Source organism: Rhipicephalus microplus, chromosome X (genome assembly GCF_043290135.1).
Source record: "Rhipicephalus microplus isolate Deutch F79 chromosome X, USDA_Rmic, whole genome shotgun sequence".
In the NCBI taxonomy this organism is placed as follows: Eukaryota; Metazoa; Arthropoda; class Arachnida; order Ixodida; family Ixodidae; genus Rhipicephalus; species Rhipicephalus microplus.
Genome location: NC_134710.1, coordinates 323872389 through 323891479, shown reverse-complemented (window position 1 = coordinate 323891479; position 19091 = coordinate 323872389). Strand labels below are relative to the sequence as shown.

General features: G+C 47.0%; 1 protein-coding gene across 2 annotated transcripts in view; it reads left to right on the top strand.

Annotated features, from left to right (window-relative positions):
• The window catches only part of LOC119161281 (erlin-1), a 74933-nt gene that overhangs the window by 21662 nt on the left and 34180 nt on the right, over positions 1–19091 (top strand). For both annotated transcript variants that reach the window (XM_075879599.1, XM_075879598.1), the window contains exon 10: positions 8554–8643. In XM_075879599.1, coding sequence (XP_075735714.1) covers positions 8554–8643 — 90 coding nt within the window. The remainder of the gene's footprint in view (positions 1–8553; positions 8644–19091) is intronic.

Genomic DNA, 19091 nt, shown 5'->3' with positions numbered 1-19091 from the left:
GTGAAACAACCGTGCTACTCACGCATTTGTCTGCCAAACTTGTTACCTGCGCCTTCCTGTGCCTAACCACCCCTGTTTAGCCAGAATAGTTCATCAACATCATCCTGCTCTGCAGCACCCTAATTTATGCATAAAATGAAAGAGCCATCAAGCCTTGGGCCCGAAAATGTGTCTGAAGCATTGTTTTTTTTTGTTTCACCGAAATGACTTTAGTTTTGGTTTTATCAAGGTTGTGATCAGCAATGGAGGTTTTCTCAGCATGCATTTTTGTGCACGGAAGAAAAAGGGTTGGGGGTGGCTAAGGAGCTATGGAGGTGGCATTCTGTATAAAACGAAACGAAAAGGGTAGCACAAACATGTCTACATAGCTTAAGGAGGCCCAGTTTAGGTTTGTGTTTGCGAAATTCAGCATTGTATTGGACAAATGTTGCTTAGTAAAAGCTCCGTAATGTTACTACATGAGTGCCTAATGGTCTTTCTGACCGCTCCAAACTTGCTTGAAAAAGTCTTTCTGGCTGCTCCAAGCCTGCCTCAAAATGTCCTTCTGGATGCTCCAAGACTGCTCCCAAGCCCATTCAATCATTTTCCACCACTGCAAGTGCCAAAGGCTGCATGTGCTCATGACTGGTGCCACAGTGCTTTCCTGGCCATAAACGAATGTACCATAGCGGAAAGAAGCAGTGAAGAGGGGGATAATATGCGGCGGCTTTGGAAGGTGTGCCTTGGAAGATGTGCACTTGCCGCATCAATAGTTGCATGGCTGCAGGGCCTGCCACATGTGGGCGGTACTGCTTGTTCTGATTTCAATTGACGGGAGGCACCAAATGGTTTTTTTTTTTCTTAAGTAAGAAGGTGGTGTCCTGACCGAGTGATGTAGGCTTTAATGTCGAGCAGAGGGTTTCTCATTTCAGTTTTTTGCTATTCTTCACTCTCTTACCCTGCCCTTCCACAATGCTCATGACACTGACAGTGTATCTATAGTCTGTGACAACCTAAGAATAAATATAAGCTCCATGTACGAGGCCGCATTGCCCTTATTTTCTGTGCCTCCGCGCTACAATGGAAGTAGTTGCTAAAGAATAGTAAGAATTTTCACGCATATAAGCAATATCTTGCAATACAGCATTGACATTGATATATATAAAACAAAGCTCGATAATAAAAATTGTGAAAGCACAAAGTTCTGCGTCAGCTTAGAAATATGTCTGAATTGCACCCTCCCACCATTCTCATCTCGTGGTCCACGAAGAAATAATGTACATCTCTCAAAGGCAATGTTTCTAGCAGTATCTATTATCATACTAATACAAATAGTGTCAAGTTTGTTGTAAATTGTAAATGAAAGGAATTGTGCTTTTGCACTTTCACAAAATGAAACAGGGGCATTAATCACATTTCATATAGTTTGCAATTTTTATAAAACGTTTGCTACTAGGTTTTTTCACTGTCGTAACTATGACAACTATGACTCGGAGCGAAGAATGGCAAAGCTATTTTAGATGGACTTCATGAGTAGTTTTGATTCTTGTGCAGCCGTAAATACCAAATGTGCGACTTGCATTGCTGTGCTTGTCATCATGTTTGAGTCAAACACCAATGTTTCATTTGACGTCATTTTGCAAGAAAATAGCAGTGCATAGTGCACATTGCGTTTAATAGTGGGGGTCATTGCATACATTGTCGCAACATTCATGCTGAGGCAATGTATGCAACGAAAGTGACGGTGACTAAAATCTGTTCCTAATCTTTTTTCTCGCACAACTTGCAGTGGTGTTGTCATGTTATCTCAGCTCTTGAATATTCAGCTTTTTCAAAACCGGACCCAGTTTTGCTGGAACAGGGGCCACTACTTTCTATAAATGTGTCTGTGCAAAGGTGTGTCTGTGCGATTGTGCTAGGCAAGAGGGTTTTTTATCTCCTGTGAGTGCCAGTGAATTGCAGGCTAGACTGCTTTCACAGTGGACTGCAGTGCGTCATGTTTTCTTTCATGAGACTCTACCGTAATTTCATACAAACAAATAATCCCTAAGTAATACATGTGTGCTGTAAATGCAAAAAAAATGCATGTTAGTAAATAGTAAGAATTTCTAATAATACACCGGTAAGTATGATATATCATGCCTTAAAAAACTAAAGTTTTTTTTGTTTTCTTTTTTGATCAATAATGGTTTTAGCAGCATCACTTCGGCAATGACCCCTGATTGATTGTGAATGCTACATTGATCACAAACGATGCAGCAATATTACGTCGCATGCTTCATTACATGGTTTGAAGAACCACTCACTGCATTTTTCATGCGAGGTGTTCGTGCATCGAGCATCAAACAAGTACTTACACAACAGGCACTTCACCCTAGCACATAGCCCCGCCGCGGTGGTCTAGCAACTAAGGTACTCTGCTGCTCGTATATCGCGTCATCGAATACCAGCTGTGGTGGCTGCATTTTTGATGGAGGCAAAAATGTTGTAGCCCCGTGTGCTCAGATTCGGGTGCACGTTCAAGAACCCCAGGTGGTCGAAATTTTCAGAGCCCTTTACTACGGCGTCTTTTAATCATATGGTAGTTTTGGGGCGTTAAACTCTACATATCCATCAATATCAACCTGGCGCATAATTCTAGGCTGTGGAAATCGGTTTTGTCGAGATGACACAGCTGCACAAATAAGTGCACGTCATATAATCACGCACCAGCTGGATGACCACTATTCGCTTTAAAATAGATACACCCCTACATATTCTACACATCTACTTTGTTTACGTTCGTATTGTGCTGCACTAGCAGGTTCTGTTGGTCGCTTTTCTCTCACATCTCGTCTGCACATACTACATACATCATTCATATAGGCATACAGTACAGTGCATATCGCAAAAGATCGCCAAGATTCTCACGTTGTGACACCCAAGTTACGCACCCATGCACATGTTCTAATGCTGATGCCATGGCTTTTGCAGGTGGTAGATCACAAATGCGTGCATTCTACAAAGCACTGATGGGGACATTCCAACTTCATTTTTACCTTACTTCGCACGAATGACCGTGACGACAATCGTCGAGAGTAGTCGCCCTCAGGCGATATGCTTGGTGCATTCGAGCGATGGAGTAGACAACACCGTGTTACTGCTTCACGCTGCCAAAGCGACGGAACGCGATAAAGCTTTGCTGCTTCTGTGCGCTTCAAACGCTGCAGAATTGTAAACGTCTGCATCAAATGACGACCAGTGAGAATGACTGAGTGTGGGTGGATAACAAAAGGAAATATTCCGATTCCACAGGGAACCTAAATAAGTACAAATTATCGAATGTCCGAAAAAACAAATGAATCAGAAAAAAAGTACTTTTATTGACGCTTCGGTGAGTTGGAGGCTAGAAAAAGCTGTCAATGCGTTGCTGCACACACTTCCGCTTATGTGCAACCGAGTCCATCGGTATTTCCGCCAGCATGATATGCTCGCTATAGAACGACGAAAGAATTGTGAGGGCTTCAATACAGGTTCGCATGCGTCGGCTCCGGAGCACACGAAGTTTCGTCATCATCAGATTCAGAGTCACTGTTTTGCGGTTGCAGAACCTGCTCAATTATGTCGTCGTCATTCAATTCGGCACACAACAACACAGCGCTGTTTACTTTCGCAGAGTCTTCAAACGTAACTGCATCAATAATCGGCACACGGCTGTTTCGCAGGTCGTTAATAGCGTCCGCACTTGAGCTGAGCTCGTTGTGCTGGGCGGCAGGTCCTGCTCTTCAGTAGCAGTGTAGGGTTCACTGCGGAACGAGAATCCAGCGTGCCGGAAACAGTTGCTAATCGTGTCTGCCAACACTGCCTTCCAGGCATCGGCAGGCATGCTGACGGCTCACATAAAGCCAGATGTTGTATTTCATCTGGCTCTCTGGGCACAGCAACACGCACTGCAGCATACGTGAACAATAGCACACCTTCAAATTCATTATGACACCTTGATCCATCGGCTGTAAAATACTGTACTTACAGCCGGTCGGCTGTAAGTACAGTCGCCGACCGTTTATTCGGACATCTTCATATCACCGCCACACTCCCTATTGATCGTAATGTAAACTCACGACCGAAAATTCGGATGCCCCACTGTGTGCCATTCGGTTATTCGGACTCCGTTTGACTGACCGGATGCGTCGCCGTACGCCATTACACGCCGAGAGCGACGTTAACACGGAGGAACGAAAAGTAAGGAGTGGGCATGCCCAGCCGGCGCAGTGCGTAAAAAATGTGGCGGAAATTACATCACGGGCGTCCATATTCACTAGGCACAATGGCGGCGTTTTGTTATTATTGATGTAATGCGGTGCGGCACCGTTCAGGCGGTCCAGCGGCGGTGTGCGCGTTTTCATGGGCCTCGCACTTAACCGTGGCGTACTGCAGGTGTTCGACAGCATCCATTCTTTGTGCCACATTGTTAGCTACGCGATTTTCCTCCGGTGGTGGTTGTAACTAGGTGTCTGAACTAGAAACCACGGAACGAGCGTGCGTATACGTACTCCGAATTTGCACATCCATCAAAATTATGCTGAAAAGCCATCATAGAAGATAACGACTGTGCTCAAGAATTCGTTCAATGAATGCCTTGCAGGTTAGTGACAGTTATGCGGTGTTGCTTCTTATGACAACGGACGATGCATTTGCGGTCCACAGGCCCTTATTAAGACTGTAATCTAATCTTGCTTTTCATGTTCCTGTACAGTTACCGGTTGGCGGTTGGCACTGAGCTCTGTTCCAGATAAGGAAGACATAAAACAAGCGCCTTCTCTTTATTTTCCTCTAATGACTAGCCACTTATCCCGGAGACATCTTCCCTCTCATTTGGCTGGCTTTCCCTGCCGTCCTTGGTGACTTTGTCGACACGTGAAGCTTCCCGCAGACCTTTTCTCACGCATTCCTTCGGCTAACTTTCCCACCTTTCGCCCTAACGCGATCCTGGTCTCCGTTCTCTGTAGCTACTAGTGCGCATGAATCACACTGGAGACGTGTTTCCACGCACTTTCGAGTGGTCTTCGCTGCTTTCGTCCCAATGAAATCATGGCCTTTGGGATATCCATAGGAACCAGTGCGCGTCGGACAAAAGAGGGGCGAAAACAAAGAGGCCGGCGCAAACTCAATGGGCTGCCACGCACACAAGCTCCACTGACGCCGACTTTACTGGCATAATTACGGACCTCCGGGTTTATTGCAGGGAAGACATTTTTTTCTTTTTTTATCGTTGTGTCTAGCCCACAGCTTGACCGAAAATTTCATAAAACCTAAAGAGAAGCGCAAAAGGAAAAAAAAGTGATCTGAAAGAAGCTGTACAAATTTCGGTGCCTGGTTCGTCGCACGGCAATGTCCGAAATATAATCTTTATTTTCTCAAAGAACACACCAAATTAAAAAAGCTTAACGTGCAACTTGCCGTGTTTATCGTTAACACCGGCAGTGCAAGAGTACAACAGCCATACGCAGAGGTTTCGTCAACTGTATCGCGGCAAGACAGCGTGTTGAAATCCGTTACGTTGATTTCGGATAGCATCGACGCACGCGGTGCGCAGGCGACGTGCTTTTTGAGACAGAGAGGGAGTCGCGCCTTCTGCTGCACATTCACATGTAAACAAGAAAGGAGAATTTGCCTAGTCAATATGGCCGACTTCCGGCTTCATCGCGGCTTCACAACGAGTGACGTCAGGGCCTCTCCTTACCTTTCCTTCCTCCGTGGACGTTAACAATACGTTTGCTAGGTTGCAAAACAATACGTTTGCTAGGTTGCAAGCACTGATATGCTGCACTAGCTATGGATGGATGTCTGGCCAGTGTCAAAATGCACGCAGAAATCGCCATTGCCGATCTCAAAGGCTATGTTTGGCGACGCTTTTTTTTTTTTTTTAGCCAGTCGAGTGGCCAAGCCAAGCCACCTGCAGAGTCTGTTCACTGCGGCGTTTGTCAGCCGTGTCAGTCAGCTGCTTTTGCGGCTAGGCCTGATTCGTCTTGTTGTCTGTGTTCTCGCTCTCTTGCGTGTTTCGTGGTGTGCTGAAATGGCTACAACGCCACCCATTGCTGCGCCGTCGGGAGTGAAGAAACGCGGCCAACGTGGGAGCTACAAGACGCTCACGATGACGAAGAAAGCGGATATAATTCGCCAGGTAGAAGGTGGCCTACCTCAGTCTGAAGTCTGAATTTTCTATTTCCAAGCAAACCGTCTCAGAAGCGTGCGTGTGTGCAGACATGAGTTTTTTCGGGCGATAGGACCTATAAAAGGGCTTTTTTTTTTTTTTTCGAGTGAATTTGTTTTTTCAGACTCCCAATTATTTGGACGTTTTGGCGGTTCCCGTCGAGTCCGAATAAACGGTCAGCGACTGTATTTGGCCGGAGGTATTCCAGCTCGATGGCTTTCAGGTTGCTGATCGGAGCATTGGCGCTACAGTTGTCTACAAGCAAAAGAACCTTGCGCTTCTGCAATTCAAACATTTGGTTGAATTTTTGGACATACTCTTCGAACAACTTTTGTGTGACCCACAACTTTGTATTGGCTGTGTACAAGACAGGCAAATTCTTTTTTCCTTTAAAACAATGAGATTTTTTGGATTTTCTGATTACCAACAGTAGGAGCTTTTCCTAGCCGGTTGCATTGCTGCCGACAATGATTGTGACTCGTTCTTTGCTGAGTTTTCCACCGTGGCAAGGTTCTCCAGAGTGGGCAAGTGTCTTCTTCGGTAGTAGCTTATAAAAAAACGCCAGTTTCATCGATGTTAAAGGTGTCGTCCGCTGAGTAACAGTGAAGAAGCTCCTCCAACTTTCCGTCACGGTAGTTGATTACCAGTGTGCTCCCCACGGCACCGCTCTCACCACACATTTTTTTGAAAGCAAGGTTGTACCGCTTTTTAAATATTTGGAGCCATCCATCACTGAACTTGAATCCACCAATGCCCAGGCGCAGTGCCAAGGTTTCGGCCTTTTGCTTCAGTAGGTGGCCGGAAAAGGGGAACCTGTTGAGCGATGGTAGCGTTAAGCCAGATGTTCAATGCTTCTTCCAAATGTGGATGAAAACCTTGGCGCACCCTCTTTTGTTGACTTCTGGATGATGTCTCTGTCGAGCCTAAAATTTTGCCCTTATTTCTCATATAATCTGATATGGTTTGCTTCAAAATGTTGAACTCTTAAGCAACTTTGACTTTCGACGACCACTGAGCACTTGCTGAATAATGGCAGCTTTCCTTGCCGTGATTAGCGTTGTGTATATGCCGTGTTTTGTCATCATTGGCGTGGCCTTTGGTGTTGGCTGTCAGGACACCATTGGTGCCATTTGACGCAGATCTTTTGGGACAGCAGACCGCAGAATAAAGCAGGGTCTCGACACCAAACCGAATGAGCCCAGAATTCAGCAGACACATACGACAGAATGGCGGTGACCGCAGTACAGTGCCATAATAGCAGGGGGATATAGGAACCGGAATAGAGGATGTTCACGATGTCAATATGACCTCCCACAGATGGGCAGTGCCTTCAAGATCGGCATTTTTTGTTCACAAATAACCAATTTTCTTTCGTTTTTCATCTCTGAGGCCATACTTTGTATGACATGTGTACTGGAAAAGATAATGGCTGCCGATTCAGTGTCCGCGCCAGTTTCGGACATAGACCAGATTATCGAATGCAGACCTGGCAGCTGTCCGAAATATCAGTCGTCTTTACACATAAGTTCTATAGGACTCTCGGCGGTGCCGGGCGGCTGTCCGAATTACCGAGCTAGTCTGATTTATCGGTCGGGGACTTTAGCTACTTTTTGCCAAAGAAAACACCACAGGAAAACTGATTGACGCCTGCCGGTCTCGTTGTTGGGACACATCACCTCTCGTCACGACCAGTGTCATGTTGAATTTGGAATTTGTTCATCGTAACTGTTACGGCGTAATAAAAAGCAGTCACAGTTGCGCGCACTTACCACAAATGGATAATGGTACCCTTTACTTCTTATTCTTAGCTTGTCACCATCTATAGAGCATATAATCAGTCGCAGACATCACTTAGTATGCCAGCGTGATATGTGTGTTTTCTTCATGTAATAGTAAGCAAAAAAAAAAAATTGCTTGAAGGTTGTGTTTCCAAAGACCCAGATTGGTGGCTTATATTGTGAATTCTTTTTTATATTTATCCAAAAAGTTTTTTTAGAACCTTCACATATACAGCTTCTACGAGGCTTAACGAGAATGCATTAACACTTTTATTTTGTCATTTCTGTTTTTATTGAATCTTGTATTTACCTAGCAATCAGATCTTAATGTGAACTTAAATCTCTCTGCTTCTTAAAACACTCAATGTGCCGGGTTACAGGCTTTCATATCTGGCTAAATTTTTTGCAGTCAACCTCTCCGCGGTCATGATATGCCAGTTATTCAGTGGTATTGCAGCTTCACTGTCTTTTTTTGTGCGATGTGAGAAGTGTAAAAATGCAAGGCAAGCTTGCCGGCTGATAATGTTTTGCCGGTTACTCATGCAAATTTCGATAACTTACCATCTTAGGTCACCGCTGACCGATTGCCTTCTTTTGTTGTAGATGCTGAGAAAGTTGCTCAAGTGGCTAAGATCCAATACACTCAGAAGATCTTGGAGCAGGAATCCCTGAAAAAGATGTCTCGTATTGAAGGTGAGCTTTCCTGCGGCTAGGTAGGAATGCCTCTCGGACTTAGTCAGCATTGCAGCCTTAAGTTTGTCTTCAATGGCAATTTAGAGGCACTAAATTATGTGTGAATTCAGTTATAATTGCTCATGATGTGTTTTAATAGGCAGAAGCCAGCTATATTTCGTTGATGTTTGGGTAGGAGAATCGTTGTGGCCTTTGCCTTCACACCTTTATAGAGATTGCTTGGACAGTGTGGTTTTGTTCGCAGATTTTTTGCAGTTTCGCTTACATACATATCTACACACAAATGTCACGTCAACAAAGTTCTGCCACAATAAATTTTTTCACGTATGGGGGCTGAAATTATAGATTTATAAATTGGGTTAAAGAAGATTAGGATGTGATGAACGTTGATCCTTCCCATGCTTTGCACTTTCTCACCAACTTTACTGATAATGATTAGGCCTGTTTATCTTTCAAGTATATACCTCTTACATTAGGAGTAGCACACATTAATCATAATATGGTGGAAGCATGCCTTGTAATGAGGTGCAATTGCTTTGGGCTGTACCCAACTAATTAAGAACATTGCAAAATCTGCCGTGTAAAACCAACAGTTGTGTCTGTGCCCTTAAAGTTGCAGTGACATGTCTGGGCTCTTAGAGAGAGGAACACTGCACTCTTGTAGCAACCAGTGGGGGAAATGCATTTCGTATCGACAAAGCATGGACTAGTTTGTAACAGTGTGGGTGCCTGTTAAGGCTCGCCGAAAATTGCGTCTGCAAAACCTTTTCATAGAATTGCTTTTCACTTTTCTTTAGGTGATGTTAGTGCTTCATAGTACCAAGGTGGCAGAATGAAAATATTGGTGTTATGTACTGCTCCACGCACGCTCAGCTAGCAAAAGCGTGTAGTGCCGTACTGCAAAACAGCCAGTGTTTTATCAAACAATGCACCAACCCTTTATTTTCCATTGTTGGCATCCAAACACATGGCACAACATTTGCTCCCAGGACATGGGGGAGAAAAAAGCTTCTGCACGCGGGTAATACGCCAAAGAAACGATTTTCAGCGGCTATGCTGCGCACTCTCGTAATGACCACTGGCCTGGTCGTGACAGCTAGGGCAAATCTGTGTACAGTGGAACTTCGATTATACGTCTTCCGGTCCAGCGACGAGCCGCGTTTTACGACGAATTGGCTTGGTCCCGGCAAAACCCCCCATAGAACTAATGTATTGAAAACCTCAATTCTACGACGCAATTTTACGCCGGCTGGCCCCGCCTCGCACGACGCTTAGCTGGACTGTCTGAGAAAAAAAAAAAAAAACCTACGATGACGCACACAGGCTGCCACGGAAGCACACTGCGGCCGGATGAAAAAAAAGTCGGGAAACCGAGGAACCGAGTTCGTTTCTCCGCACGTTCTAGCACACTATCGGCGCTGCCACCACAGGGCCTCTTCAATTTTTCGACACACTGTCGGCCATAGCTAGCCAGAGCCAAAGTTGTCCAGAGCCAGCCGGAGCGCATTCGTTTTGCCTAGTCGCATTTCACTGCACACTTCCATTGGGGCCTTTTTTTTGTTTTTTCTGCCTTCTTTTGGGTGGTTTTGTAGTGACAGCTAAGAGCAGGTAACATGGCAGATAATTTCGAGCTCGCTTTCTAGTATGCGATAACTTTCACTAGATTTCGTGTCGTTGCGCCCGATGTGTTAAACGGCGATTGTTGAGCCTGTCTACGTTTGGGACAGCCGCGGGAACCGGAACTAGCTGCTGTCTAGCTACCAGAGGGCTGGGGAGTTTTAGCCCCTCGCGATTGGTCGAAGCTTGCGCAGACGTACGAGCTTGCAAAAATCGAATGGGCCCACTGCCTTGTTGCCTTTCAGCCATTCCTTCACGTGTTTGGCTCATTGGTGAGTTGTGCGCCGCAGCTGCTGCGTCTACGTGCAAAATTTTTAGTATTCGGACATTGGTGTGCGAGGAAGCTTTCGAATTCTTGGTTGCGAGTGCTGCGTCTCGCAATGTCGCGTAACCGAAAACCGCTGACGCTTGGAGAAAAGCTTCGCATAATCGAGGAGGCGGAGAAGGGAGCGGAGCAACAGAGGCCAGCATTGCCTGCGACCTGAACATTCTTGAGTCGTCGCTGAGAACGATCCTAGCAAAGAAGGACAGCATCCTACTAAATGCAGCAAAGTTCGGCCTGAACAGGAAGGCCGCAAAAGATGGCAAATATGCTGCCATGGAGACGGCCCTCGTTGAGTGGTTGCGTCAGGCCCGCAGTTCAGGAATTGCCGTGGATGGTGCAATTTTGAAGGAGAAGGTGGAGACAGTTGCATTGCGCTGCGGCATTGATGACTTTAAAGCCTCCAATGGCTGGTTGGATCGCTTTAAAAAACGCAGTGGAGTTGTGTACAGCTGCTGCTGTGGAGAGAGCTCGTCAGTCAGCTCCGACAATGTCAAAAAGTGGACTGCATTGCTGCCGGAATTGATACGGCAATACAAGTCGTCCGACATGTTCAACGCGGACGAAACTGGATTATTTTATAATATGCAGCCAGAGCAGACATTAACACTCAAAGGAGAGAGCTGTCACGGAGGAAGCGAAGCAAACAGCGTCTTACTGTATTGCTTTGCACTAATGAAGACGGCTCAGAAAAGCTTCCTGCCCTCGTGATCGGCAAGTTTGCGAAGCCGCGATGCTTCAAGAATTTGAAAAAGCTGCCGTGCCAGTACATGCTCAACTGGAAAGCCTGGATGACGGCTGCTATGTTTTCAGCATATCTGCAGCAGCTGGACTCAAAAATGGGGGCTAAAAACGGAAAGATTCTTCTTCTGCTTGACAATGCGCCATGCCATTCATTAGATACCTCGCATTTGAGAAATGTGAAAGTTACATTTCTGCCCCCCAACTGCACTAGCCAGCTGCAGCCACTTGACGCCGGCGTCATCACGTGCATGAAGCAGAAATATCGGAAGTTTCTGGTGCACCGTCGGCTGGCGGGCATGGAACGCAAGCATTTGGATAAGAAGCTTTCTGTGCTTGATGCAATGCACTACATTGCTAGTGCATGGAACGCAATCACGTCAGAAATCATTGTCAACTGCTTCACGCACTGCGACTTTAATAGAAGTGGTGCTTGTTCTACCAGTGAAGCTGCAGTGCCTGTTCACGACGAACCAGAGTTCGGCAACCTGGAGCTGCCTGGATCCTTCGCGGACTATGTTGGTGCCAACGACGACGTTGCAGTGTGCAGTGCAGTGTCGCTGGATGACATTATCGAAACTGTGCGTCCTGACACTGCGGGAACTTCTGACGAGGAAGAGATGGATGACACTGCAGAGGCTAGTGGGTCTGTTCCGACGTACGCGGGCATGTTGTGCTACGTCGACAACATTCGGTGGTTTGCTTGCGCACGAGACGATATCGGCGACTTGCTGTCAGATGTCGCAGCTCTCGAAAAAAAAGCTGATGCATTGTGGCTGGGCAAACTCGCAGAAAAAAATCACAGATTTTTTTAAAAGGTGAGAATAAAGATTTGTTCACACCTCTGATAAAATGCGTGGTTGTCATTTTTTCAAGTAATTTAATCTACCATCATCGGAGGAGCGTAGATTTGTGCCGCGGACTTTCTTACGCATTATGTGGCAACTGTTGTGGGGCAACAACGACCACCAGTGCCTATATTCTTGGTTTTTCAGTTATACGACGCCCGGAATATACGACGATTTTACGTGGTCCCCTTAAAGTCGTATAATCGAAGTTCCACTGTACCTGTGGGCCTCCAGCAAGTATGACTCAGTGTTGTACAGTCATACGCAAGCACTAGGCACCGCTCTAATGCTTAGCGTACGAAACAGAAAATAGTACTAAAGTAATTGTGGCCGCTTGGGGTGCTGAGGGCATCGCAGGCTGGCTGCAGTTTGGTGATTCCTAAAGTGTGTGCCAGACTTGTAGGAAAGCACATGCTTACCAAGTGCTGCTCGAAAAGAGAAAAATTTATCCTGGAGTGCACGTCTCGGTCGTGCTGAATCTCATGGCTTCGATACCAAGCGAAGAGCCACCACGAGAACAGGTGCATGGCGAAAGATGGCACCAGTTGCCATGTGAGGAGAACTGGACAGGACAGGGATTATCAGAAGAGGGCAATGCTGGTGCAAAGGCTTTGGGTGCACCTCCAACTTCCACATAGTAAATGGTGCAGTTGGGAAACCCAAGGAATGAATGCTGTAGTAAAAAAACCAAATTGAGTACAATTTTTATATGAGTGGATTAAATGTGGAAGTGCAAATATATAGGAGACCAAATTATTTCTCTAAAATATACTGCGAATTTTCTATGCATGAGAATGCCACTCTGGTAGGTACCTACAGTTTACACCACTACTAGTGTGTTGGAAACAGTGATAGTTGTGTAGTACAGTCAGGTTTTGCTACAGTGAAGTTATTGGTACATGGGAAAAATTATGGTTGTGGCAGAGCTTTGTTGGCATGACATTTGTGCGTAGTTACGTATGCTCAATAGCATAGCCACGAACAAATTAAAACCTTTGTCTGGAAGATATTGTGATGGCATAGAGTCAAAAGCTAACAGCACATTTTGTACCTTCTGGTAGACGTCTACCGTATTTACTCAATTCTACCGTGCCCTTGATTGTAATGCACACCCGGTTTCCACGACGAAAAAAAAAAAAAAAAAAAGTCAAACATCGTTTGTAACACTCACCCAGAAAAGAAAAAAAAGTCCGTAGGAGTCAGCCTTCGGAGATCAAGTATTTGGGTTTTAACTCACTGAAGTTTCGAAAGATAAAACACAAAGTCAAACTGCCAGCCCTGCAGCTAAAACTGTGACCACTACAGCGGCATTGCGAGTCGCGTAATAGGTCAGTCCTCGTCGCTGTCGGACAAGTCCTTATTGCTGTCAACGGCCCAAAGCATCTCATCCTCGGTACCGTTCATGGCATTCGAGATGCCACATTTCTTGAATGCCTTGATGACCATGGCTGATGGTATTGCACAGCACACCTCCTTCACCCATGCAGCGAAGTCTTGCAGAGAGGCGCACTTCATCCTGTTGCCTGGCCTGAAATAATGTCATCCATTGATCAGCCAGTTGGTGTAAAGCGCCCGAGTCTTGTCCTTCACCCGCTTGTTCAGGCAGACATCTAGTGGTTTATGTTGTGACGTCATGCCGCCAAGTATGACTACAAGGTCTGTATTGCACGCAGTGAGCTTGTCCTTGATCCGCTAGTCGAGATGGCACCTGAACGGGTCGAGCACGAGCATCGCTCGCAGGCCCAAAACATCGCCAGGCCGCTTCCACCAGAGGTGATAGATTCAATCGGCGACCAGGTCAGTCGTCATCCAAGCTTTCTTGTTGGCCCGCACGATCACACCAGTCAGGAAAACGACTCCTTTCGGGAGCGTCTTCCGTTTAAATATCAGGAAGGGGGAAGCTTGCGCCCATCTGACGTGCAACAGAGCATTGCCTTCACTTTAGTATTTTCTTGGCCCGATGTCAGTATGCAAACTTGCTTCGCCCCCTTCTTCTCGACGGATGTGGTGCCAGGCATGTCGAAGTAAAGAGGCGTCTGATCGGCATTCTTGATTTGCCCAAGCAGGTAGCTGTTGTTGTGCCGCAAGTTCAAGACGAACCTCTGAAAACTCTGAAGCTTTCCTTCGTACTCCTCCGGCAACTTTCGGCACATGCCCGTTTGCCTTCGGAGGGAAAAGCCTTACCTCTTCATAAAGTTAGTTAGCCAGCACCTGCTCGCTTTGAACTGGCTCCGCGTTAGCCCTTTTTCTAAGGCTAACTGCATAGCCCGCACTTGGAGCAGTTCTGTCGTCACGGGCCGCTGTGCCACTCACTGCTCAAGCACATAGTCAGCGAGCAGCTCTTCAGTTTACGGAAACCTACCCTGCTGTGGTTCACTGAAGCCTTTACGTGAAGCTTTTCTGTTGACAATCTTCTGCTTTTGTTTTCACCAATCCCGCACGCACGTTTCGGGAACTCTGAACGACCACGATGCGGCCCAATTTTCGTCTGTTTCGTCACGCGCGATCACTTTTCTTTTAAAAGCGGCATCGTGGTGCACTCGTCGAGTCTTTGGAGTCTGCCTTTCCATGCCGTCAATGCTAATGCACTACAAAATGACAAACTCCTCAGCACACGTACGAAGTGCCGCACATGAGAAACACAATGAGAGAAATGGCTGACGCGTCATGCCGACGCACGTAGGGGGCAGCCATTTTTAAAATGCCGATGGCAATAGAATGACCGTTGTCATTTTTGTTTCGTACTTGATTCTAATGCGCATGCGATTTATGAACTCGCTTAACGGGAAAAAAAGTGCTCGTTAGATTCGAGTAATTACGGTAACGCAGAGCATACAGCAGATAGATCAGTGATGTGCAGTTTACTTGCTTCACTTTTTTGTTCATTTGAGCAACATCATTGATGCCAAGAGCAGTGCGATTTTCCAACAGCAAGCATACTTAACAGCCTTGAAAACTGCACATGTTATCCATGCTTTTGTTTTGGCTACATACTTGTCTGAAAGACCTCCGTTGCCTCTAAAACATGGTAGCTTTGCACTTTTGACAATTATTTTATGGCTTTCATGTCAGTGCACTGAAGCACGGTAACTTCTTGCATGCTGTGTTTGCTTCCGCTACAACACTGTCGATTAACATCAAGCATAATTGTTGGCAGAATTGTGTGAAACCAAGCCAGTATCATCAGCATTATAACTATCCTACAGACTACGCTTCTCAAGGGTGTCTGCGGCACTATTGGACATCCTTGGCGATGCAACTTCGCCATTTGCAGCTGTCCACTCACCAGACAGCACCTTGCAAACAATGCCTTGTTGGGCTTTTAAAATGCTAAGCCACCACAAGCTGGCTTTGAAATCATCAAGGCCAAGGAAGCCAGTGCAATTCAGGACCTTCTGCTGCTCTGTCACTCCGTTCAGAGCAATGTTCTTTGCTTAAGCATCTGCAAACATAGTGTAAACGGCCTTGTCAAACACCTAGTGTTTGGGCAGCATCATTTTCTTGTGCTGTGCTGACATACTCAAAGCAAGTGCCCTCTGGGTGGAGTCTGCTCTTCAGGCCCATCGACAACATGCTATGTGAGATGCCGAAGTTGTGGCCGATGTTCGCTTTTTTTCTTTTGTTTTCTTTCTTGGCAGTCATCTTTGCCCTCTCTTAGAGAGAATGAATGAATAAATAAGCTTTATTTGAAGTCCGGCAGTTTCCTCTGGGCGAGGTGAGGAAAGAGGAGATTAACCCCTGTCCCTTCCCACCCTCCGTCGATTACGATAAGAGTGCCTCTGGTGACCGCTCAAAGTCCTTAGACCCTAGCGGCATCTTCGGCTTGCCGGACGGCCCAAAGCTGGTCGGCCAGCTCGTCGCTAGTGAGTGTTGCCTCCCAGCGGCAGCGCAGCTGATGCTGCCGATCTGCAACACTGATCGCAGCTGCGGCGGAGGCCAGCCCTTGCCCTCGCGTGGTGGTATCAGCAGCAATTGGCCTCAAAGTTCGTCCCTGCCTAACATGCGTCGCGAATGGAGCGGCGGCCGCGACATTAACTTTTCCGGTGCTCTCCCAAAGTATGTGCGGCAGTGTGGCCCCTTTTCCACACACTTTACACGTGTCTGTCGGTTATACATTCGGATCACACAGGCGTGGGATCGCCGAGCTGGGGAACATGTTTGACTGCAGTAATCTCAGAGTTACGGCCTGTCTTTTGTTCAATTTGTTGTGTAGTGGTGGGTATTTGCTTCTGTTTAGTCTGTAATGTTGTGTAATGTCATTGAATGTGGTCAGGCGTTCCCCCCACCCCCACGACTATTCCGGTTGTTCTTGTTCTGTTGATAATGTCATCGCCCCGCTTTCGAACGTGAAGGCGACCACCGAATCGGCCGCGCTCGGAGAGTGAGATCTCGAGCCGTGGTGTGGGCCGCCTGGTTGCTGGCAAGCGGGACGCTGGTGTGAGCCAGGATTCACAGAAGGAAGACAATCGAATTTTCAGTTTTGAGAAACGAGGACACCGAGGCCATCGCTCCTTGAAGCTTGCCGCCAACCTTGTTGCCATAACTTGATTAAAGTATCTGGGCCGCCAGACGAGATGCGACCACGTACTGAGGCACTGACGGCAGCTTGCGAGTCGCCGATCATCACTGCAGTTTCGGCCGCCTTTGTGTGTTCTATATGCATCGTGGCTCTCGTGATGCATCTGCCCGTGCGATTCACAACGGCAACCACGTGAGCACACCTTTCCTCTGGGTATCGTGCGGCGTCCACGTACACCGACTCGTTGCTGTTGCCATACATTCTTTGGAGCTCACTCACTCTTTTGTTGCGCGCCCGACGGGGTGTGTTGGATGCTGTAACGTTGTGGTTCTTGTTTTTGTTTCACACAACGTGCAGGTTCGATTTGGGAGGTCCGAGGAGCCACCTCAGGACACTTCCCGAAGGACGAGTTTGTTTGACGCAAAAATTTAATGGCAACAGCTTCAGACCACTTAACCAAAAATATTGTGAGTCCCACCTCTCGCATACAGTCACCAAGAAATACAGAAGCTGCACACTAGTCCCTAAACAAAAGGTGCCAAGCACGCAGTTCCTATTCGCAGAGTGCATCGCGGAACGTTAAAGGAGCGGCATCTCACCCACATCGTTGCGCAGGAGCCTGGGCACGAAGCACAGGGCTAATTTCGTCGCCCCAGTTGGCGTCGGCGTCGAACAGCCACACAAACCGCAGAAAAAGCAGCCTTCCTAGGCTGCCGGTGGACGCTGCACCAGCTGACGCTGCCTTTCACGCACTGGCCTCGAGGTAAAGTCCCGGCCGGACAGCCTTGCCTGAGCTCAAACCCGAAGATCGACAGCTCAGACCTGTCCACGGGAACGGCATCGCAGCCAGGTAGTCCTGGAGCCCCTCTGGTCACAGGACGATGGAAGTAGCAGCCTTGGCTTGGGTCCGAAACCCGACCGCCCTGATGCGGGGCTCGTCTTCCTCTTGCCACCGCTGCGACTTTTCTTTTTCTTCCTGTCTCCTGCATGCTTTGAACCATGCGACATCTGCATCGATTTGGCGCTTCAGTCATTTCTTGTTATTCATTAACATTCGGGCCAGCTTCTTCTTCCTTGCCGACTTAGAACTTGGTTCTTGGCGCGCACATCAAATTCCGCTCGCCCCATTTCAAGTTTCGCACACTCCACCTGTTTTCAATTCCGCGCACTTCATCACAGAAGCCCCCCTTTCATTTAAGTTTTTTTTTTTTCTTAAATAACTGCTGTTAAGTGCGCTTTGTACATCACATCACAGATTCACTGCATATATGTCCACCTTACAGTTCACTAAACATCGTTTCAATGTCCACACTTGCAAGCAATAAATGCACTTGCAGGGTAAAAATATAGAAACATCATACGATCGTACAAGTCTGTTCGAAAGTTATACCTAGGATGTTTAAGGAGTGTTTTCTGTTAGGCGTTCCTCATACCGTTTTAGCATGTTTATGTGAACCAATTTTGTTTCGCGTCTCAAGTCTAGCCAGTAATCGTGATTTCCTTTCTTCCCCGTGACTCGAAAAGGTCCCTTCCATTGCATGAGCAACTTATTCGCCGCAGTGGGCAGTAGAAGGAGGGCATGGTCTCCTACTCCGAGCTGACGATTTTTGCTCTTGCAATCGTAATAAATCTTCTGGGCCCGCAGAAGGTTCTCGTGGGCCACTTTTAACGCCTTCTCTAAACCATCCCGGAGATTCATCATGTACCCATGCGTGGTCTTAATCTCATCGCCGATGTGTTCCCCATTGCATACCTCCTTGAGTAGACTGAGGGGTCCTCTGACGTACCAGCCGTAGATGAGCTCAAACAGTGAAAGTTCCTTACTGCTCTGTGGCACTTCACGGTAGGCAAATAACAGCGGTGCCAGCAGCCGATCCCAAGATTTCGGATCCTCCCGGCAGAGTTTCCGCAGCATCTGTTTTAATGTTCCATTAAATTGTTCCACCAAGCCGTTACACATTTGGATGATATAGTGTCAAGCTTAGGTGCTTGATGGACAATAAATCATTCACCTCTTTTATCAAATCGGAAGTAAAGCAGGATGCCTGATCGCATAGGATTTCCCGGGGGAATCCGACTCGGGAAAACATTTCTATCAGTCCCTCCATCACGGTTGCTGAATCAGTTGATGGTAGAGCCACCATGTCGGGATAACGCGTGGCAAAGTCTACTATGGTTAGTATGTATCGCTTTCCGCTTCTCGTAATTGGTTTCAGAGGCCCAATTATGTCCACGGCTACTCTTTCGAACGGAGTGTCAATTAGAGGCATCTGACCCAGAGGCGCCTTGCCCACTTTGCTCTTTGAATGAGTCCTTTGACAGATGTTGCAGGATCGCACGTACCTCTTCACTTCTTCCTGCACTGCTGCCCAGTAGAAAGACCCCAGCACTCGGTCGATTG